This window comes from Argopecten irradians, chromosome 11 (genome assembly GCF_041381155.1).
Source record: "Argopecten irradians isolate NY chromosome 11, Ai_NY, whole genome shotgun sequence".
Lineage (NCBI taxonomy): Eukaryota > Metazoa > Mollusca > Bivalvia > Pectinida > Pectinidae > Argopecten > Argopecten irradians.
In genome coordinates, this window is record NC_091144.1 from 35551843 (window position 1) to 35576439 (window position 24597).

Below are 24597 nucleotides of genomic sequence, written 5' to 3' on the forward strand. Positions count from 1 at the left end.
ATTTCGACAGGATCAGGTGGCCTGAATCATAAATCATGTTAGAGGCATTAGGTTCTATATGTGTGTATGGCTGTGTACCAAGTCAGAAGGTATTACTAAGTATTATGTATTACCAGCTACAACTACACACCATCAACAGTCAGTCAGGCAAATACTGGGCCCAACTCACTCACCAATATGTTTACCAATTCACCCAACTCACCAATATATTTACCAATCTGAATACAGTGTTTAGACCATTCACCAATATGTTTACCATTTCACCCAAATCACCAAAAAATTTACCAACCTGTTACAGTGTTTAGACCATTTGTTGTGGTTTTAAGCATTGCCACAAATAAGGCTTTATTCCTTTGTTTTTTGCTGTTCAGAGAATTGTATTTATTGTTAATATTGATTCCATGATCATTGTACGTCTAAAACTAGTTATCCTAAAACATCCTATAGTACTGTTTGTTGAATTTCTTTGTTGCCAAAGCAAACCTTTTTGTTGAAGGCAATCAATGCTTTAACAATACATTAAAGATTTGTTTTAGGACAAAAAACCTGTTTTAAAATGACATTTTTGCTTTTTAGCAGCCATGAATGTGACAGATCAAACCACTGGCACAAATTTATTCCAAAATATCTTGTTAAAGAAATACATGAAATCAAAAGATGTTAATGCCATACTATCAGATTTTTATTTAAGAAACATGGTCAAGGTCAAACAATAGCCAGTAGTCCTGATGTTAGTTTTTATCATAGAGAGGGAGAAATGCTGGCCTCGCACTAGTCATCTTGTTATGACCGTCAACATGTGGATCCGTCACCATATAGTAGTCCATAAAACTCTTTATACATCCTTATGCATGCCACTCTTTAAACCTTAGTAGGCCTCTGGCTGATGTTTTCCCCAGGGTCAACCATCATTCAGATGACATAGCTGATTCCTGAACATGCTACCTTATTCGTCCTGCCACATAGGCGTTTGGCTCATACTATTGTCAATGGTCGCCCCTTACTGTTGTTTAGATATTTTATGTTTTAATGTGGTCACATAAGGACAAAGCAGATTTTCGTGGGGGTAGAAAACCGTAGTTCTAGGGGAAAATCGCTGACCTTTTCCCAATTATAACCTGTGATTCAGAGATTGGAGGGAGGAATGTCAGTAATCTATCCCTGTCACCAATGCTCTTTGAAAACCAAGGACAATGATGTAATTTGTTGGCCTATTTCTAAATGAAAAGAATGATTCTGTTTAGGATATTGGCTTCTGTCAGATAAAATCATAATAAAAGCCAAATATATCCTGAAGGCTGATTTTATTGAATCACCCAGGATACAGTCCTTCATACATTCAATGGTTGCCATTCACACTGTCCAATACAGATCTGTGTAAAGGTTGTCAGAGCCAGCAGGGCCCTATTCACGGTGACATTGGCCACATCACACAGATCTGTCTGCCCTGGCCATGCATTGGCTTCTTCTATGTTATGTAGAATAGAACAGCCTGTGTGGGATGAAAACCAATAATATTTAAGCAGTCAAGCGAAAACCAACTTGATCATTCATACCTACATCAGAAAGATTTATTATTTAGACTACATGACTTGTGTTATTTGTTGTATTTTCTATTCACTTTTTGTTGATGCAAGAATCCCCAATTAAGGATTGATTGTCAATTTTGTTGCTTGCATTGACTGATGAAGAAAGTTAATCTCGTGCAAATGAAGTGAACTGCGAAGCAGTTCATGTAACATTTGCACGAGATTAACTTTCTTCATCAGTCAATGCAAGCAACAAAATTGATAATCAATCCTTATATTTACGTTAACCAATTTAAATATCCCGCTTTTGAAAAAAGTCAAATTATATGTATTCGGTATAAGATTATTATACAATTTGCAACATTGTATCAGTTATCGTACATGTATGTACAGCTACGGAACAGCCGCCAGTCAGTTCTTTTCGTCACCAAGGCAACATAAAATGTAGTTCCGAAAAATAACTTCATTCTTTGCGCGTTGTTACAATTAAAAAAGGCGATTTTGAAATATTGTTTTTATGTACAGGAATTAATGGCTTTAAATTGTATCATAAAAACATGATCATGTAGCTTCAAATAAAAAAATACTGCGCAGTACTAGCAGTGCAGTCAACGTGTAATCCGGTTGCTCGATTTAGCAGGGGTCCGGTTTTGAAGAAAATGACGATTGTGGTGAAAATGCTGAATAGTTGGTATCTAAACATAATCAAATCTTTTAAAAATCAATTGCGATTGTTATGGAATGTACCTAAATGTTGTATTTCCGTCTGGTAATTGTTTGTAGCTGGCAGTTAAATGTTATTAACTAAACCTGATTGTGAAATCCAACCCCTGTGTCTATGGTATGCGATGCGGTCCCAAGAACCATGCTTCAGGGGCTCAATAAAACTTGTTAAAATGTGGGATTTAGTCGCAGATCACTGGAAGACTTGTGTGTTATTCTTGAAATGTGATAACTTCTCTGTCAACTGGAGTTTTAGGATTAAAATTCTGTATAAAGTAAGTAGAGAAACATTTATTTGAAATGTTGGTGTTTTCCAACGACCCTCGAATGCCGTGGGTTTTGACACTCGCAGAATCGTTTCGTTAGGCTTATGTCACTGAAATCAGCCTGTTTGGTATTTGAGCGTATTTTTATGGAATCTATCGTTTCTAATCTTACATGTATGTCACCGTTTCACATATAGATCTATATATTGTACATATTATCCTAACTATTTGCGTTCGATTATGCCTACTTCGATGAGTGATGAACATCGCTGCGCTCAGTAGCCTAAGTTCAGCATTTTCCGGGGCTTGAGCTTAAGTCATCGTTTCTTCAAAATACGTGTAAAATATCTGTAATATCATATTACCAACAATTTCTAATATCATTTTATCAAACATTTCTGTCTGTGTTTCTAAATGTACAGCGATAGGCCACATCCCAGAAAGTTCATTCAAAACTGAAGCGGCGTAAAACTAGGTTATAAATGTAAACAATGTCAAAATGTATTCTCACGCCGGTCAGAGGTCAGCGCGTGACCAAGCATCTTCATTGGGAAATGAAGTGATCGGAGTTTACTAGTTTCATTGAGGCGGAGCGAAGTGAAAATGTAAATATTGGTCTTTACAACACATAAAGACAAAACCTCCACAGGCATAAAAGGACAATTTGACTGTGTTTCAATGTCGGCTATTTGCACCCTACCACAGCATATTGTCTGGCATTGGTCCATTTGGTGAATATTTTTACATTGCTTTCTGTACACTTCTCTCGATCACCTTCCCTTGCTGCAAACAAAATCTTTGGTTTCTCCCTATTTCCTTGCCTTTTAGAAATCCTGGTATGAATAGTTCCATGTACCAATTGCCCACCCCTTCCCCCCTGAAGATGATCTAGATCTATAAGGTGAATAAGTACATCTGTCATGTCAGTACTGACCACAGATTTGAACCAGATTAGCCTGCTGTAATGTGTAACAGGACTACTGACCAATAGATTTAGGTCATGGTTTCTGGGCAGTGGTCAGTTTAGATGACCTGGGGTGAGCTGGCAGGATGACTGATGTGTTAGTATGTGTGAACTGTTAGGGGGCCCAGGGCAGGTCATATCTCCAGGGCGCCATTACTGTGACAAACATCCTACAGCTGTCTGGTTAAGGTCAAGGTCAGTCCAAAATATCTCCAACCTTCACATCTCACAATAGGGTTCCGGTTTACACACAAAGAAATTAGAAATTTGCTGCATTTTCTACTGAAGTTTAACAATGAGAAAGTTCTTACATGTCATGACATTTGCCTAAAACATTTTACATTCATTGAGGCACAAAAGTTTTACATTTACAATTTCACAATACAATGAGGTAACCATTGAATTTATAGACCTGTTGTTGTTAAGTGTTAGTCCCTAAGAACTAGGAATAAATTGACTTCAGTAGGTGATTTATTCAGCGGAATTTATTGGGCCTAGCACACAACACTGGGTGTTTGAGCTATTTGCTCTAGATATACATCAATATTTCACTGCAATAAATATTTCACATGATCAATATTTAACAGAAAACAGACAATGTTTGCTCTTTCAACCGATACACAGTAAACATATTTAGTACATAGAGTACATAGCAATATGGTATATAGACAAAGTTTATGACACCATAGATAGAGGATTTGTTGTTTGTAACATTAAATTTTTGATGTTTGTAGCATCATAGAAATGGAGTCTGGGAAAGCTGTACCGGCAAATTCTGTCTGAAAAAGGTTCAACAACTTTTTGTCTTTGGGTAGCAGACCAAGAAAGAGGTAAATTGCATGAAATGACAGAGTTAAGCTAAGCATATTGTATACAATTGTTTTATGAGTACTAAGGGAACAATCAAATCTTTGACCCTGGGTAGCTGGGAAGACCAGAGAAACTGTTGCTGGGAGCCAAAGGCAACCAAAAGTACTATGCAAAAGTGGTACTGTTGCAGACCAGGCAATAAGAATCAGCAGCATTTAGGAGTGTTTTTCAAGAAAACAGACTAAATACATAACATATTCTTAAATAGGAAGTGGGGCAATAAAAAGATTTTTGTTTAATTGTCCATGGACTATAGAGAAAAGGGGTCAGATTAACAAAAGGTCAGATTAACAAGGGGTCAGATTAACTAGGAAACAAAGGTCAGATGTGGAGGAGAGCGACAAATTGTTACGGAAGGAAACAGAAATGTATTGATCCACAAAAATATTGATCTAGACAAGCCACACATCAACTTTTACATAAACTCATTTTATTGATCCTGACTTAGCAATTTTCCCTGTCAACTTGACAGATTGTAACATATTTTATTGATCCGTGTCGTTTTTTCCCCAGCTTGGTTACACAATAAAGTACCAGGGACGGAGAATCTATAAGTAACGAAATTAATTCTGAGCACACAATGAAATAGGGGGAATATAGTGTCTATGCGTAATACAATTACTTGTTAATAAACAGCTGGTACCACTATTGCTGTGTAATCAGTAGTCTTGTGTGTGGTAGTTCAAAGTACAATCAGGGGACAGAGTATTGTTTAGTACAATGTCAGTACACTCGTCTGGTGTGTATAGTATAAACCTATATATACCACTCCTCTCACCGATAAACAAAGCAAACCAACATGTGTATAAAACATCAAACTCTGATCAGATTAAACTTCAAATAATATATAATACTGCGACATTAAAATGCATGAATAGTTATTAATCACTGTGTATGTTTTGTTTTTATTACCCAGAAAACACGAATATTTATCAATTCATATTTCGTCGAAGAGAGTAGTAGAACATTAATATACTGAATGAGTTTTACAATCAATCTAATATCCATTTTATGTTGACCTCATTTCAGTCGACAGCGTTTACCAAAAGATACAAGAAAACAACAACAATGAAAATATCCACTGTATAATTCACACATTGACTCGGGTAATACATACAAAACATACAGAGTTTGAGTAAAGATTGAGACACTTACCGAGGTGGACTGGAGATCTTTATCCTTATTGGTTTGTCTTGTGCGCCTTGGTCCAATGCCCACTTCCACTCCACGTAATATAGAATCTACCACTGAAAATACACCACACAGTCGGTCAACAATACAGTACAATAATATATGTTATAATAGTCCTGGCTGATCTCTAACACAGAGCTTGTATATAAGCTAGGCTATAGTCAGACTGCAGGTGTAAAAGTGTGAACCGCCAGCTCCTGACTTGCCACAGGCTGTTTACAGACAACAACATGGCAGCCACTGTACAGCTGAATGTAGGTCACCTCCACTACAGCTCTGATATCTCACACAGGTTTTAAAACCACCAACACCAGCTGAATATCCTCTTTCTAATGGAGCTGATTGTCGGCCATTACTGTCACCTCCAAACAGATGCTACATCATCATAATGATCCGAGGCAAACCCAGTCATAGACCTACACATAAATATTGATGATTTACCCTACCAGCTTATTACACGACCACATTGTCTATTAGCTGTACTAAATACTAGAGTGCACAGTCTGTACCCAGGCAACCCTGAATTGTACAGCCTATCAATCTACCTTACCCCCTCCCCCAACATCACAGTATACAGCTTGTAAATCTATCTTACCCCCTCCCCCAACATCACAGTATGCAGCCTGTAAATCTATCTTACCCCTCCCCCTTACACCACAGCATACAGCCTGCAAATCTATCTTACCACCTTCCCCAACATCACAGTATACAGCCTGTAAATCTTTCTTACCCTTTCCCCAACACCACAGTATACAGCCTGTCAATCTATCTTACCCCTCCCCCTTACACCACAGCATACAGCCTGCAAATCTATCTTACCACCTTCCCCAACATCACAGTATACAGCCTGTAAATCTTTCTTACCCTTTCCCCAACACCACAGTATACAGCCTATCAATCTACCTTACCCTCTCCCCAAACATCACAGTATACAGCTTGTAAATCTATCTTACCCCTCCCCCTTACACCACAGTATACAGCCTGTGAATCTATCTTACCCCCTTCCCCAACATCACAGTATACCGCCTGTAAATCTATCTTACCCCTCCCCCTTACACCACAGCATACAGCCTGCAATTCTATCTTACCACCTTCCCCAACATCACAGTATACAGCCTGTGAATCTATCTTACCCCTCCCCCTTACACCACAGCATACAGCCTGCAATTCTATCTTACCCCTCCCCCAACATCACAGTATACAGCCTGTGAATCTATCTTACCCCTCCCCCAACATCACAGTATATAGCCTGTAAAGCTATCTTAACTCTAACATCACAGTGTAAAACCTGTAAATTTATCTTACTCCTCCCCCTACGTAAATCTATCTTACTCCTCCCCCAATGTAAATCTAACTTAACCCCCTCCCTCTAATATCACAGTGTACAGCCTGTAAATCTATCTTACCCCCTCACTCTATCATCACAACATCAGAGTGTACAGCCTGTCAACTTATCTTGAGCACCTATCTTTACCCTCACCCTAACATAACAACATCACAATGTACAAGCCTGTTATTCTATCTTACCCCCTCTCCCTATCATCACAACATCACAATATACGAACCTGTTATTCTATCTTACCCCCTCACCCTAACACCACAGTGTATCGCCTGTAAACATATCTGTAATTGTATTGCCCAATATAGATTTCCTCAGAGCTGGTAAAGGATGATGTCTGGCCATGTCAACACTAATGACCTGTGACACAGTCCACATTAGACCCCCAGTGTGTCTCAGCCAATCAATACCAGGCTCTCTCCAATCAAAACTTATGTCACAATCATACACCACATGGGACCACCCATAACATTCAGGGGAAATCAAAATGGATATAGCATGGTGAATATAGAACTATGAGGCCCATCATCAATGATGGTACCATTCGAACACTATGATGTTCAGGGGAAATCAAAATATACTGGGCATACTATGATGGCCACCTGATGGTACAATTCAAACATGACCCAGGAGAGGAAGTCCTACATTATAAAACACTCACTGCTAAAGTCATTCATGTTTTCTGTTAATGGAATGTGACAAAAGCTAAATGGAGGGGCAGTCAATAAATCATTTCATTTTTGTAACCATAGCAACATATAAATCACTAATTTCACCATACAATCATAATTACAATACTTAAATGCTGATTTGTCAAGAAATAAGCTAAAAAATTATGATTTGAACTTTACTGGAGTTTAAGCCTAGATTTACCACACCAAAAGCATTAAATAAGTGAGTTCTGAGTACAAATCAAAATAATTTCTGCATTTTTTACAATCTTTTTTTATGTTGTTTACAAACTTTATTTACTTTGGATGAAAATATACTGAATATTAAAGCCTGTGTTTTTGTTGTAAATTTCCAAGAGGACCTTATGGCACTATAAAATCAATGTAAACAGCCTATAACTGATAAGGATTATATCAGCTGTCATATACAAATCTAGAAAGGTCACTGTAGGTAGTCTAAAAGTACATCTGGTGCCCAGTAAATCAATAACTCCACAGGAGGATGCTGGGAAGTTTCTCACACATCTCAGTTATTCTAATCCCCACCTCCTCCTATTAATTGTTATCACACTGATTTATTTTCACCTAGCTCTGAAACTGAACAAGGCATGTCAACCTGATTAGTGTAACCAGAGGGTAGACATCCTGCTACCTGTTCTGTAGTGTGGTTGCAAAACACGCATCTGAGATTTCAGGACGGATGGATACAGCAAAAGACACTGCTCATTCTTTCACAACATCACTGACATGTTTTCGTTAAATCTTTTTTTTGTGTTTTTTTTTTCTAAATCCTGAATCACAGTGCAAAGAAACAAAGCAATTTCATGCCTCCCTCTTTTAACTTTGCAATGGAATCGTACCCAATATGTAGGTACATCCAACACTGTTCTGGCAACAGCAGACATACTGTTTGGAGCGATGCCCTTTCTGTTGGAAGACTACAACTCTACGACTGTATGCATTAGTTAATGGGAAACAGTAATTAGCCCAGGAAAAAAATCAAATTAACAAATGACTTTCAAAAGAATTCTAATGGGACAAATGTACAAGTGTCTAATTAAAATTCCCAATCAGCACCCTATGTGAATAACTGATAAGGAAGACCAGCAGGACCATGTCTGTTAATGAGGACAGTATGGGAACTGGAGACAAGGAAATTCTGATCAATACAAAAGCTGGATGGTCTACAGACAACAAGTCTGTCTGAACAAGCCTTGATGCCATTTGTAGTGATTTGTAGTGGTCTACAGACACAAGCGTGTCAAACAAAGCCTTGATGCCATTTTTAATGGTCTACAGACAACAAGTTTGTTTGAACAAGCCTTGATGCCATTTGTAGAGGTAACAAACTTTGATGCCATTTATAGTGGTCTAAGACACAACAAGTGTGTCAAACAAATCCTTGATGCCATTTGTAGTGGTCTACAGACAACAAGTCTGTTTGAACAAGCCTTGATGCCATTTGTAGTGGTCTACAGACACAACAAGTGTGTCAAACAAATCCTTGATGCCATTTGTAAAGGTCGACAGACAAGAGACAACAAGTGTGTCTAACAAATCCTTGATGCCATTTGTAGTGGTCTACAGACACAACAAGCGTGTCAAACAAAACCTTGTTGCCTAAGTTAGATATCTATATTTATAGGAAATATATCTGATTACTATAGCCCATCAAGGGATTTCAACAGAGGACATATGCTAACAAAATTTGAAATACTTCATATTGGATTAGAAGAATGTATCTATAATTCTTTCCATTATGCAGATCCTCATTCAGACGATACAAATCATAGCCAGTCTATTAAAGCCTATCAAAATAATTCTGATAGTTAAAATAAGACCACGACTCAGCTGCTTCATATCATGTATAATAACATTAGCCAGGTATACCCAGCACACCATGGTAGATGCATAAATACAATATGGCTAAGTTAATTTCACCAACTTCAGAATTTGTTTGCGACCTAGGTATATTTTTTTCTAATTCCAAAAATAGCTAACCATGGAGCTGAAATTTCTGTAACATTACAGAAGATAGAGCTTGGCATCTTCAGTAAACTAGATAATTGGAATCCCTATCAGACCTTATCTCTATTGCTCTCGGGATACATCTTCTCAAGCCTGCACATCAAATCACTGCGTCTACATATTCACAATCCTTCCTAGATACTCATCAAGTTTTTTATACCAATATTTTAGATTTATGATAACATCTGTGAGTAATCAGAAGATGTTCACTGCAGACATTTCATGCGTGTATACATCTTTGCTAACTGGCTGATAGGATCGGGCGGGGAGGGGGGGATTTTTTTTACAATTTAGCCTTGCCAAGGTCTCTTTTCTAAAATATATGCAAATTCTGCTGGATTGAAATAATGTTCCTGTTGTGTGTGAGAAGGGATCTTACCACCACCAGCTCTATAATACTCCTACAGATTACATTATTCAAGCCTCCACTGATACCACCGAACTTAAAACTTATTGCAGGCAGCAAACGACTCCAGGAGAAGATAGATAGTTATTCTTCTGAATAATGTCTCTCTGTAGTACAGGTTCCTGAATAGAGCCACATTATAATACAGATACTTGCATATAAAAGCAGACAAGGATTCTAATGATGCTATCATATGCAGCAAATTCACAATATTTGTTTTTTCATTACTAAAACAATAACCTAAATTGATTGTTTGGAGAATTAGAAAAACAATGGCTATAAATATCTTGTTTTTATGTGAGGTTGCATGTTGAATAAGTGGAAGTAGTTCAAGGTTGGTCGAGTCCCCGCAACCATCCCTCGGATTCATCAACACAAATCATCCTATGTTTCATCTCAGCCTTGAAAACCCAGCTAAACTCTGACAAATGGCACAAAATACAACACACTACTGGATTGATTTCTAATTATTCTACACTGTTAATCAACTTGCTTTAATGACTTGTTGAAATATGTATGAAATAGGAGGCTGGCACCAGCGAAGACTGCGCGGCTGAGGCAGAAAGCGGTGATGAGAGAATTGCATGATTGCCTTTTCAAATGGTATATAAGTTACAATATTCAGCACATGGGATGGTTATCATTGGATCTTTATTGGTAGTTATCAACATGATCTATATAGACGAGGCACACACCAAACATACCTGTTTAATCTGACACAGACAACACAGGTGATATATCTCTTAGCCTTAGCTCACACATGCATTCAGAGTTTTTATCAAGATGTAAGAAAACAGTGATGTAATCTCCAATTCAATTCTTTATCACTTCCACTGCAATGTAATGTAGAGCAAGAGAATGACGAAGCACAGATCAGCAGATGAAGGTATGGTTGATAAGTCAGTAGGGACATCAGAAGGGGCATCAAATAAACATCAGGTAAACATTGGCATCTGGAGATAGGGGCAACAAATAAACGTCAGGTAAACATTGGCATCTGGAGATAGGGGCAACAAATAAATGTCAGGGGCAACAAATAAATGTCAGTTAAACATTGACATCAGAAGGGGCAACAAATAAACGATAGGGGCAACAAATAAACGTCAGGTAAACATTGGCATCTGGAGATAGGGGCAACAAATAAACGTCAGGTTAACATTGACATCAGAAGGGGCAACAAATAAATGTCAATTAAACATTGGCATCTGGAGATAGGGGCAACAAATAAACGTCAGTTAAACATTGGCATCTGGATATAGGGGAAACAAATAAACGTCAGTTAAACATTGGCATCTGGAGATAGGGGCAACAAATCAACGTCAGCTAACATTGACATCAAAAGGGGCAACAGATAAATGTCAGGTAAATATTGGCATCTGGAGATAGGGGCAACAAATAAACGTCAGGTAAACATTGACATCAGAAGAGGCAACAAATAAACGTCAGGTAAACATTGACATGTGGAGATAGGGACAACAAATAAACGTCAGGTAAACATTGACATCTGGAGATATGGGCAACAAATAAAAGTCATGTAAACATTGGCATTTGGAGATAGGGGCAACAAATCAACGTCAGTTAACATTGACATCAAAAGGGGCAACAGATAAATGTCAGGTAAACATTGGCATCTGCAGATAGGGGCAACAAATAAACGTCAGGTAAACATTGACATGTGGAGATAGGGACAACAAATAAACGTCAGGTAAACATTGACATCTGGAGATATGGGCAACAAATAAAAGTCATGTAAACATTGGCATTTGGAGATAGGGGCAACAAATCAACGTCAGTTAACATTGACATCAAAAGGGGCAACAGATAAATGTCAGGTAAACATTGGCATCTGCAGATAGGGGCAACAAATAAACGTCAGGTATACATTGCCATCTGGATATAGGGGCAACAAATAAACGATAGGGGCAACAAATAAACGTCAGGTAAACATTGGCATCTGGAGATAGGGGCAACAAATAAACATCAGGTTAACATTGACATCAGAAGGGGCAACAAATAAATGTCAGATAAACATTGGCATCTGGAGATAGGGGCAACAAATAAACGTCAGGTAAACATTGGCATCTGGAGATAGGGGCAACAAATAAACGTCAGGTAAACATTGGCATCTGGAGATAGGGGCAACAAATAAACGTCAGGTAAACATTGACATCAGAAGAGGCAACAAATAAACGTCAGGTAAACATTGACATCAGAAGAGGCAACAAGAAAAGATCAAGGCAAACGTAAACATCAACAATAGGGCCAACATCTGCCAATACAAGTTTCATCTTTTCAGAGAGGCATCATGGACCAATGGATATGTTCTAAGCAAACAAAGATTTTCTGTATGCTTCACTTATATGATAAAGATGAGTTAAAGCAATGTCAGGGAAATTTTATCAGTTTGGGTAGGGCATAATCCAACTCCCTATCAATTTATTTGAGCAATGAACATCAAAATTATTACTCTCGAGAAAAACGACCGGAAGTTGATGTTAAAAATAACCGAATGTTATTGCTGCTCTCAGTATGTTTTTGAATTGAATGCATGATGCATCAGTTAGATAACTCGGTAAACATGTTTCTAATTGTAGCAAGGCTATCAGTAACAATAAATATACGGCATAGCAGACGTGCCGCAGAAATGAAACAGAAATGAAACTGTAAAAGTAAACTTAGCTATTGTACAGAAACAAAGCAAAATTTGATACAAGACCATTGACAAGAAGTATGGAGTGATGAAACAGAAGAGGTTTATTAGATTTTCTATCTGTAGGAGAATGTAGGCAGTCGATAGCTGGTTATTGAATTATCCAGCCAGACAAATATGTGGCGTTGTGATGGTTATTGAGGCTAAAGGTTACCAACACAGTGTTCAGTCAACCTTCTTACTTCCAACAACAGGCCGGACTATCGATTTTTTGACAAGATCAGGAAGACCCCCGTGTCACCCCAAGTTCGACTTTCTCCTACATGACAAATCATTAATGGTACTGAACAGACAGATGCCAATGATGAGGTTCAATACAGGGTTTAGCTCTATATCACACCATTAAGTTTAATAGCACAACAATTATCAACTTTGCATCACAATTTACACCCCCCAACAATTACCAGGCTTAATATAGTCCCTTATATATAGTACTTACCACCCTACTTAAAGCAGCAGATGTACAATATACCAATGGAACAGTTTATCACCTAGATTTTCTGCAAGGTGGCCATGATCTGACCACATATCCATAAATTCTTGATGAAGTGCTAATTCCTAGAGTTCTACTACAGGCCAAAATATCTATTATCTCCCATTTTCAAGAATGTGAAACTACTTCCAAATAGAAATCTATTTATAAAAGCATTCGAGAATGCCATTGAAGAGGTGAAATTGTGAAATTACAAAATCCAATGTTTCCATATCAAGAAAAGCTGGCCAACATTTTAAAATAATGTAAAATAATGAATGAACTAATGCATGAAACATCATCTTATGTATTACTGGTAGTACTGCTTTATCGATTTAGACATGGAGTACATCGGTGGATAAGTACGGTAACAGAAACAGAAGCTTGTGGTGTTCACATGGAATGCACATGGCTGTGACAAGCTTTCCCTAAAACACACATGTGGAGGAGATATAAATGCAAATTATCCACAGTTCTAGGTGTCTAAGATGGCATGTTGACCTGAACATGATTTATCAATAAGTAGAGAGGCTTGTGTAAATACACAGAGAACAACACCTACCAACCAGGGCCTAGACTCCTGTACACAGACGGGTCCTAAAGTACACAACAACCCCTATATAGCTACAGTACGATGATTCACCCGCGTTCTTAAACTGTCATCATTCATTTACACTAATGAAAAAGGTTATCGATAGTTGAAGATTTTAAATGATTTTAGTTATGTAAATTGATGTGTATGGTGTACTTAAGATAAACATCTCCACCCACTCTTAACGAATGGTAAACACAACCTTTCCATTCACCTCACTTTACACTAAGACAATTTATTATAACTACCAATAATTCAGATTACGTCGTATTCGCTCACCGGCTCCTAATACCAGTTTGTATTATTCAAACTAAAATCACAGAATATCCCTTCATTTTAATGAGGTCCTAAAATGTTATATTCTTTTTAAATTTCACTTTTTATTATTCCATTACTCTGAACTGTGATCCTACCATCCCCAAATGAGTCGTACCCTTACACACAAATATCATACTCCCCATGAAAATTTCCGGCAATATCTGGTTGTGTTAACCTTCTTCCTCATTCGATTTACACAAAAAGTGTCTTGACATTTTCTCTACGTATAATTGCATCATTTCTCCACAATCCCATTAATGCCTTACAAGAGAGCAATTTACAATTCAACTCAGTTTTTTTATGTAAAGATTTGTGTATTTCCCTGTAGACTTCTTGCCATTCCAATCCCATTATTTGGTATATCCTGCCTAATCTTGGTGGCTCTTTCCTCTGTAGTGACAGGTAACCCCAGGGGCAGCCATTGCAGCAGAAATTGGTGCCCCTAACCCCCAGAGGTGCCAGTCATTGCAGCAGACATTGGTGCCCCTAACCCCAAGGGCCCTAGTCATTGCAGCAGAAATAGTTGCCCCTAACCCCCAGGGACTCCAGTCATTGCAGCAGACATTAATGCCCTCACCCCCAGGGGCCTCTGTCACTGCAGCAGACATTGGTGCCCCTAACCCCCAGGGGCCTCTGTCACTGCAGCAGACATTGGTGCCCCTAACCCCCAGGGGCCTCTGTCACTGCAGCAGACATTGGTGCCCCTAACCCCCAGGGGCCTCTGTCACTGCAGCAGACATTGGTGCCCCTAACCCCCAGGGGCCTCTGTCACTGCAGCAGACATTGGTGCCCCTAACCCCCAGGGGCCTCTGTCACTGCAGCAGACATTGGTGCCCCTAACCCCCAGGGGCCTCTGTCACTGCAGCAGACATTGGTGCCCCTAACCCCCAGGGGCCTCTGTCACTGCAGCAGACATAACTCTGTAACAAACGATGGGCTTTATGGGCCACAAGCAGGCAGACTGAAAATCAATAGCTCTTGCACATCAGCCTCACAGAACAACAAAATAAATGGTCTGATACAGAAAATCAATTCAACTTGGTCTTAGGATTACAAGGAATACCAGTCCAGGGTGGATATACATCACTCAGGTCAGCTGCCACCACGCCAACAACAATGTCACTTCTTGTATAAAGTCATTCACCCCTGAAATGTCAGAGTGGACTGGTCTAATCTTTGATTTAGAAGAGCCTAAATGTGTCTTCAGGGGTGAATGAGTTAATTACTGTGCAAATTATACTGTGCTTAAAAGGTCAATACACAATGTCACACCAACACAGAACAATGATGTAGTTTGAAGAGAAAGTCCAATTTGAAAATTCATTTTCTCTGAGATGAAGTCTAGATGGACTGGCTAAGTCACAGAAGACATGATAGCTACATCTGATTGTCTGATAGACCTGATAGACCTGTTTCTGCACCTGCCACACTCAAGTGACACGATTGTTTTCTTAGCACCCCAGAATAGGTTGTGAAATTACCGATGAAAACAAAATGAATGTTCTTTGCAGCTGCATTGCAGACCAAAGAAGATGTGATTAGAACACCCCGGTGCTTTCAAATTAAACCTTTATGGCTGTAAATCTTGCTGTAGTGTGACTTTGCTATGAATGCATTACGTTAGATTAGAATACATTAAAGTTGCAAATGCCAATTTTTTTAAATCAGATAATTTTGTAAAACATTCAATAATCCACATTTGATTGTCATAAAGCACACATTACGGTGATGGTTACTGGAGAGTTGACTCGACCATTCAGCAGTTAATGATTTTATGGTTTAGTTGACTCACCGTTTGTATTGTTTGGTTACCAGATATCGAACCTCAACTCAAATTCAAATTGCATATCTCATGTTGTGAACGAATATGATGCCTATGGACAGAGGATTACAAGATTTGACTGAATAGTACTCAAAGACAATTTTTTTACAGAATTTATTGAGATTACAGCTAGGCAGAAATGTTGCCTTTGTTACAGAAAAATATGAAGTTTTTATCTTCAAGGACAAAAGTTTGAAAATTCGGTCCTTCAAAACAATGTAACAAAGGAAGGCAATTTCAAGGCAGTAAATAATAGAACAAGAAAAACTAGTTCACAATGTACTTCACAGTGGAACAGCCTCAGCAACAAATACGGTCACATTTGTATTGCATTCTATTTGTTTTAAAACACCAAAGGGTATTGATTTTTCCATCAAAGCTTCTCTATATAGAAATCAATTAATTAACACAAATTGGAAAAGCAGGAAGCAGGGTAATTAATAAGCAATATGACGGGTGTTTGTATAAGGTTTGAAGTCTTTGACCTTGGTGCCTTACATCCAGAGTTTGTATTTATACTTAAAGCCAAGTTAACATTTGTTTCTTAGATGATGTACCTATAGTAAGCTTTATCTTTCTAGCCCTAACTACAAACTGTAGTTAATGTTGTTTCTAGCTGTCTCATTGCCTTGGTGTTTCAATCCTAACTACAAACTAAAGTAACTGTTGTTTCTAGCTGTCTCCCTGCCTTGGTGTCTCAATCCCAACTACAAACTGTAGTAACTGTTGTTTCTAGCTGTCTCTGCCTTGGTGTCTCAATCCTAACTACAAACTGTAGTAATGTTGTTTCTAGCTGTCTCCCTGCCTTGGTGTCTCAATCCTAACTACAAACTGTAGTAACTGTTGTTTCTAGCTGTCTCCCTGCCTTGGTGTCTCAATCCCAACTACAAACTGTAGTAACTGTTGTTTCTAGCTGTCTCCCTGCCTTGGTGTCTCAATCCTAACTACAAACTGTAGTAACTGTTGTTTCTAGCTGTCTCCCTGCCTTGGTGTCTCAATCCTAACTACAAACTGTAGTAACTGTTGTTTCTAGCTGTCTCCCTGCCTTGGTGTCTCAATCCTAACTACAAACTGTAGTAACTGTTGTTTCTAGCTGTCTCCCTGCCTTGGTGTCTCAATCCTAACTACAAACTGTAGTAACTGTTGTTTCTCTAGCTGTCTCCTGCCTTGGTGTCTCAATCCTAACTACAAACTGTAGTAACTGTTGTTTCTAGCTGTCTCCCTGCCTTGGTGTCTCAATCCTAACTACAAACTGTAGTAACAGTTGTTTCTAGCTGTCTCCCTGCCTTGGTGTCTCAATCCTAACTACAAACTGTAGTAACTGTTGTTTCTAGCTGTCTCCCTGCCTTGGTGTCTCAATCCCAACTACAAACTGTAGTAACTGTTGTTTCTAGCTGTCTCCCTGCCTTGGTGTCTCAATCCTAACTACAAACTGTAGTAACTGTTGTTTCTAGCTGTCTCCCTGCCTTGGTGTCTCAATCCTAACTACAAACTGTAGTAACTGTTGTTTCTAGCTGTCTCCCTGCCTTGGTGTCTCAATCCTAACTACAAACTGTAGTAACTGTTGTTTCTAGCTGTCTCCCTGCCTTGGTGTCTCAATCCTAACTACAAACTGTAGTAACTGTTGTTTCTAGCTGTCTCCCTGCCTTGGTGTCTCAATCCTAACTACACAAACTGTAGTAACTGTTGTTTCTAGCTGTCTCCCTGCCTTGGTGTCTCAATCCTAACTACAAACTGTAGTAACTGTTGTTTCTAGCTGTCTCCCTGCCTTGGTGTCTCAATCCTAACTACAAACTGTAGTAACAGTTGTTTCTAGCTGTCTCCCTGCCTTGGTGTCTCAATCCTAACTACAAACTGTAGTAACTGTTGTTTCTAGCTGTCTCCCTGCCTTGGTGTCTCAATCCTAACTACAAACTGTAGTAACTGTTGTTTCTAGCTGTCTCCCTGCCTTGGTGTCTCAATCCTAACTACAAACTGTAGTAACTGTTGTTTCTAGCTGTCTCCCTGCCTTGGTGTCTCAATCCTCAACTACAAACTGTAGTAACTGTTGTTTCTAGCTGTCTCCCTGCCTTGGTGTCTCAATCCTAACTACAAACTGTAGTAACTGTTGTTTCTAGCTGTCTCCCTGCCTTGGTGTCTCAATCCTAACTACAAACTGTAGTAACTGTTGTTTCTAGCTGTCTCCCTGCCTTGGTGTCTCAATCCTAACTACAAACTGTAGTAGTTGTTTCTAGCTGTCTCCCTGCCTTGGTGTCTCAATCCTAACTACAAACTGTAGTAACTGTTGTTTCTAGCTGTCTCCCTGCCTTGGTGTCTCAATCCTAACTACAAACTGTAGTAACTGTTGTTTCTAGCTGTCTCCCTGCCTTGGTGTCTCAATCCTAACTACAAACTGTAGTAACTGTTGTTTCTAGCTGTCTCCCTGCCTTGGTGTCTCAATCCTAACTACAAACTGTAGTAACTGTTGTTTCTAGCTGTCTCCCTGCCTTGGTGTCTCAATCCTAACTACAAACTGTAGTAACTGTTGTTTCTAGCTGTCTCCCTGCCTTGGTGTCTCAATCCTAACTACAAACTGTAGTAACTGTTGTTTCTAGCTGTCTCCCTGCCTTGGTGTCTCAATCCTAACTACAAACTGTAGTAACTGTTGTTTCTAGCTGTCTCCCTGCCTTGGTGTCTCAATCCTAACTACAAACTGTAGTAACAGTTGTTTCTAGCTGTCTCCCTGCCTTGGTGTCTCAATCCTAACTACAAACTGTAGTAACTGTTGTTTCTAGCTGTCTCCCTGCCTTGGTGTCTCAATCCCAACTACAAACTGTAGTAACTGTTGTTTCTAGCTGTCTCCCTGCCTTGGTGTCTCAATCCTAACTACAAACTGTAGTAACTGTTGTTTCTAGCTGTCTCCCTGCCTTGGTGTCTCAATCCTAACTACAAACTGTAGTAACTGTTGTTTCTAGCTGTCTCCCTGCCTTGGTGTCTCAATCCTAACTACAAACTGTAGTAACAGTTGTTTCTAGCTGTCTCCCTGCCTTGGTGTCTCAATCCTAACTACAAACTGTAGTAACTGTTGTTTCTAGCTGTCTCCCTGCCTTGGTGTCTCAATCCTAACTACAAACTGTAGTAACAGTTGTTTCTAGCTGTCTCCCTGCCTTGGTGTCTCAATCCTAACTACAAACTGTAGTAACTGTTGTTTCTAGCTGTCTCCCTGCCTTGGTGTCTCAATCCTAACTACAAACTGTAGTAACTGTTGTTTCTAGCTGTCTCCCTGCCTTGGTGTCTCAATCCTAACTACAAACTGTAGTAACTGTTGTTTCTAGCTGTCTCCCTGCCTTGGTGTCTCAATCCTAACTACAAACTGTAGTAACTGTTGTTTCTAGCTGTCTCCCTGCCTTGGTGTCTCAATCCTAACTACAAACTGTAGTAACTGTTGTTTCTAGCTGTCTCCCTGCCTTGGGTGTCTCAATCCTAACTACAAACTGTAATAACAGTTGTTTCTAGCTGTCTCATTGCCTTGGTGTCTCAATCCTAACTACAAACTGTAGTAACAGTTGTTTCTAGCTGTCTCCCTGCCTTGGTGTCTCAATCCTAACTACAAACTGTAGTAACTGTTGTTTCTAGCTGTCTCCCTGCCTTGGTGTCTCAATCCTAACTACAAACTGTAGTAACTGTTGTTTCTAGCTGTCTCCCTGCCTTGGTGTCTCAATCCTAACTACAAACTGTAGTAACTGTTGTTTCTAGCTGTCTCCCTGCCTTGGTGTCTCAATCCTAACTACAAACTGTAGTAACTGTTGTTTCTAGCTGTCTCCCTGCCTTGGTGTCTCAATCCTAACTACAAACTGTAGTAACTGTTGTTTCTAGCTGTCTCCCTGCCTTGGTGTCTCAATCCCAACTACAAACTGTAGTAACTGTTGTTTCTAGCTGTCTCATTGCCTTGGTGTCTCAATCCTAACTACAAACTGTAGTAAATGTTGTTTCTAGCTGTCTCCCTGCCTTGGTGTCTCAATCCCAACTACAAACTGTAGTAAATGTTGTTTCTAGCTGTCTCCCTGCCTTGGTGTCTCAATCCTAACTACAAACTGTAGTAACTGTTGTTTCTAGCTGTCTCCCTGCCTTGGTGTCTCAATCCTAACTACAAACTGTAGTAACAGTTGTTTCTAGCTGTCTCATTGCCTTGGTGTCTCAATCCTAACTACAAACTGTAATAACAGTTGTTTCTAGCTGTCTCCCTGCCTTGGTGTCTCAATCCTAACTACAAACTGTAGTAACTGTTGTTTCTAGCTGTCTCCTGCCTTGGTGTCTCAATCCTAACTACAAACTGTAGTAACTGTTGTTTCTAGCTGTCTCATTGCCTTGGTGTCTCAATCCTAACTACAAACTGTAGTAACTGTTGTTTCTAGCTGTCTCCCTGCCTTGGTGTCTCAATCCTAACTACAAACTGTAGTAACATGTTGTTTCTAGCTGTCTCCCTGCCTTGGTGTCTCAATCCTAACTACAAACTGTAGTAACTGTTGTTTTCTAGCTGTCTCCCTGCCTTGGTGTCTCAATCCTAACTACAAACTGTAGTTACTGTTGTTTCTAGCTGTCTCCATGCCTTGGTGTCTCAATCCTAACTACAAACTGTAGTTACTTTTATTTTAGGTGTCTCCATACCTTAGTGTCTCAATCCTATCTACAAACTGTAGATACTTTTATTTTTAGGTGTCTCCATACCTTGGTGTCTCAATCCTAACTACAAACTGTAGATACTTTTGTTTTTAGGTGTCTCCATACCTTGGTGTCTCAATCCTAACTACAAACTGTAGTTACTTTTATTTTTAAGTGTCTCCATACCTTGGTGTCTCAATCCTAACTGCAAACTGTAGTATACACAAGCTAAACCATTACTAACAACAGCTATCATTTATTGATAACTTCCTTCCCGACCCCATTTATCTAGTGCAGAGAGAGAGAGAAACGGCCCTGTAGTGAATGACAAACCTAAATGTTCCTCTGAATCTCAACTACTACAGCATACCGAAGATGCATGCCACATAGAGAAATGTTTGGAGAAGTTCCACAAAGGAGTTATGGTTGTCAGCCAGGAATGCTGTGCTGGCAGGCTCAACCCTATAGTGATGTTAGGAAGACGTACTGGCACTTATTGGTGCAAGTAAAAATTGGGCAAGTGTTTACAAGCTCGAAATAACAAACCACATGGCTGGCAAGGGTCCAGGGCTCTGAATCCAACATACAGGAGGTGCAGCTACACCAATTATAGCGGCCCAGCAATCAGGTAGACCGGGGTGAGAGAAGGATTGGGAGGCACGTGTGCTGGAATTGTAGATCAATGTTCTCTCCAAATCCTTCTGTTCCCTGGCTACCAATCATGTAAACAGATACTGGGCATGTGCTTCTGGAATCTACAGCAAAACATGGCTACACCACTAAATAGTCCTCACCCGTTGCTTGGTTTATGCCTTCAGACATGCTGTGTAAACATATCCACCCAAACACATTCTAGCCTTCCCTGTTTCTTTTCTAACAGCCTTTTGAACCCTTTGCAGTCTGGTCCATTGGTATAAACAGCACAAACATCAAACCTAATATTTCACCATGAATTCAAACATCAGAGAAAACAAATGTGGACTTAGACTTTATTCTCAATGGATACTTATTTCTGCCAGTGATAATGTCCAAGGTTATTGATATGGACCTTCAGCCACATACTTTGTTGTGCCATATCACTTTTATCCTTGTTCAAAAACGGAGTGTGTAACTTACATTTTTACAAATCAGTAGATAGGCCTATAAAATATGGAAAAGGTTGGATTGTCTGACCTCCTAACTGTAGACAATAGTGTACAAGTGTTTTAGGCCATATCACCAGCCCTCCACATTTAGGCTGAACATTCCAAGACCAATATGGGGGCATTTTTTAAGGTATAGGTTGTGCACTGCTAGGTCAGTGGTTTTTTTCTCAGGGAACTCTGACTTTATTAATACCTCCACGCAGTTGAATCCAGGTCAACTCTAGCCTAGTGTTGAATTGATTTCCAAATGAGAATTAACCATTTCCAACCATTTATGTCGATGAAACATTAACAGCGACAATTTAATGAAATGCATGCCTTACAGCAGTAATCAATCAATGTTCACAAGTTTGATATGCCGTCTCCAGATTTACATGCCATATGTAATTTAATGTCCTGGCCACAAGCTGGTCAGGTAATGTTTGATGGTCAAGGTTGATGGTCAATGGCTACTAGGTCAGGTAATGTCTGATGATGGCCAAGGTCGATGGTCAATGGCTACTAGTGGTCAGGTAATGGCTTGATGGCCAAGGTCGATGGTCAATGGCTACTAGCTGGTCAGGTAATGGTTGATGGTCAAGGTCGATGGTCAATGGCTACTAGCTGGTCAGATAATGGTTGATGGCCAAGGTCGATGGTCAATGGCTACTAGCTGGTCAGGTAATGGTTGATGGTCAAGGTCGATGGTCAATGGCTACTAGCTGGTCAGGTAATGATTGATGGTCATGGTCGATGGTCTACTAGCTGGTCAGGTAATGTCTGATGATACGATGGTCATGGCTACTAGCTGGTCAGGTAATGTCTGATGATGGCCAAGGTCGATGGTCATGGCTACTAGTGGTCAGGTAATGGCTATGATGGCCAAGGTCGATGGTCAATGGCTACTAGCTGGTCAGTAGGTAATGGCTGATGAGGCCAAGGTTGATGGTCAATGGCTACTAGCTGGTCAGGTAATGGTTGATGGTCATGGTCGATGGTCTATGGCTACTAGCTGGTCAGGTAATGTGATGGTCTGTCGATGGTCAATGGTACTAGTGGTCAGATAATGGTTGATGGCCAAGGCCGATAATCAATGGCTACTAGCTGGTCAGATAATGGTTGATGGTCAATGGCTACTAGATGGTCAGGCAAATGTTGATGGTCAATGGATACAGAGGTTCTAAGATACACAAATATTTTTAACCTCCATGAAATTCTTTACATCTTCGATTCATTCAATAACATTACATTACCAAATTATCCTGACGGCTTCCATTGTAACACAAATACATAGAGTTGTACTGGTGAGCGCTCATCATGTTGTCATCGTTTTGAGACGAGTGATGTAGATGCCTGAGGCTTTAATTACACAGCCTGCCTTTAAGCAGGTCAGGACGTCCTTAACTGACATTTACTGGTTTAGACATTACGTTGCCAACAGCGTGACTTGCCAGCACTATAAATATTCCTCAACGCTCTGCAGGCCACAGCAACAGTCATTTACAATTGTTACCTTGTCCAAATGACTTCCCACTCCGCAACTAATGAGGCTTCAGGCTAGCGGTTATAAAACTCCACAGGCTCAAACAACAACAAAACAGTACCATCTGTTTTGGCATGTAAACAAGAGATGATAAAAACGATAACAATTTTTCACTGATGTATAATATTTAGTTGGTGGAGTAGAAACATACCTAACTGAACAGCTGTAGTGTTTTTCTGTTAACAGTTTTATATTTACAAGATCAGAAAATAAACAAAGTGTATTAAAAAAACCACTGTTTTGGTTTTATTAGTTTAACGTCCTATTAACAGCCAGGGTCATGTAAGGATGTGCCAGGTTTGTTGGTGGAGAAAAGCCAGAGTACCCAGAGAAAAACCACCAGCGGTCAGTACCTTGCAACTGCCCCACTTGGGATTCGAACCCAACTTCCATAGGTGGAGGGCTTGTGGTAATATGTCGGTCGGGACATCTTAACCACACAGCCACCGCGACCCCTAAACAAAACTTACTGTGTAGACCAGGTTATAATTGTGACAACAATAGCTGGCCTGCACTTTGACAACAACTAAACTTCATCACATTCAACATAATAACAAGTGTGAACTAAATTATTGGAAGTTTAGGTGGGGGATTCCAATATTCCAATTTGACCAAGTGTTCTATAGACCTTGGCCATGATGCCTTATTCTGACATGTTCCCTGTTTTCCTGGCTATATTTATACCTCAAATATGAAATTGCATCTCAAGGGCAAATAGGTGAAGCATGCCAACCAATTTGGCAGAATTCCAGAGTGGGAGAGTTGTTAGGTTTGTTAACCAGACTAAATATCATCTATTTCTCACATCTCAGACCAAACACAGAGGTTATACCCTCATGGTGAGACCAGACTCTCCACAAATTGGTGCTGATTTCTCTTGTCAGCCATTGCCCCACATCATGGATCCAGACCAAACACGAGAGGTTCTACCCTCACATAGAGCCCAGTCTCTCCTCACATTGGTAATGATTTCACTCCTCAGCCATTGCCCCATATCATGGGTCCAGACCAATCACAAGAGGTTCTACCTTCACATAGAGCCCCGACTCTCGTCACATTGGTAATGATTTCTCTCTGTCAGCCATTGTCCCAGTGTAATGGACTATCAGATATGTCACAATCTTAATGTAACCGCCCGTCTGCTCAGACAAGGACAAAAGTGCTGATGAACTTGGTGAAGCAGCCTTTCAGTAAGAAAATCTACACTTTGATGTTAAAACTTATACAGCTGCATAAGCTAAACTGTTTTTTCTCTCTGATAGCAAACTGGATCAACCTCACAGCTCCTAAGGAACTGTGCAGAGGAGATGTTATAAGGTCTATAAATATTGGAAGTTCTCCATCCCCCCTTGAGAATTAATTACCCCGGCCCTGTAAGACTATAATGT

The 24597-nt window shown here is 39.7% G+C and overlaps 1 protein-coding gene across 1 annotated transcript in view; it reads right to left on the reverse strand.

Annotated features, from left to right (window-relative positions):
• Positions 1-702: 702 nt before the first annotated feature.
• LOC138335416 (probable JmjC domain-containing histone demethylation protein 2C) overlaps positions 703-24597 on the reverse strand; it is a 74760-nt gene continuing 50865 nt past the window's right edge. The window contains exons 6-7 of the mRNA XM_069284496.1: positions 5508-5599; positions 703-1492 (exon numbers count right to left, since the gene is read on the reverse strand). Of these exons, the coding sequence (XP_069140597.1) occupies positions 1469-1492; positions 5508-5599 (116 nt within the window). The 3' untranslated portion in view covers positions 703-1468. The remainder of the gene's footprint in view (positions 1493-5507; positions 5600-24597) is intronic.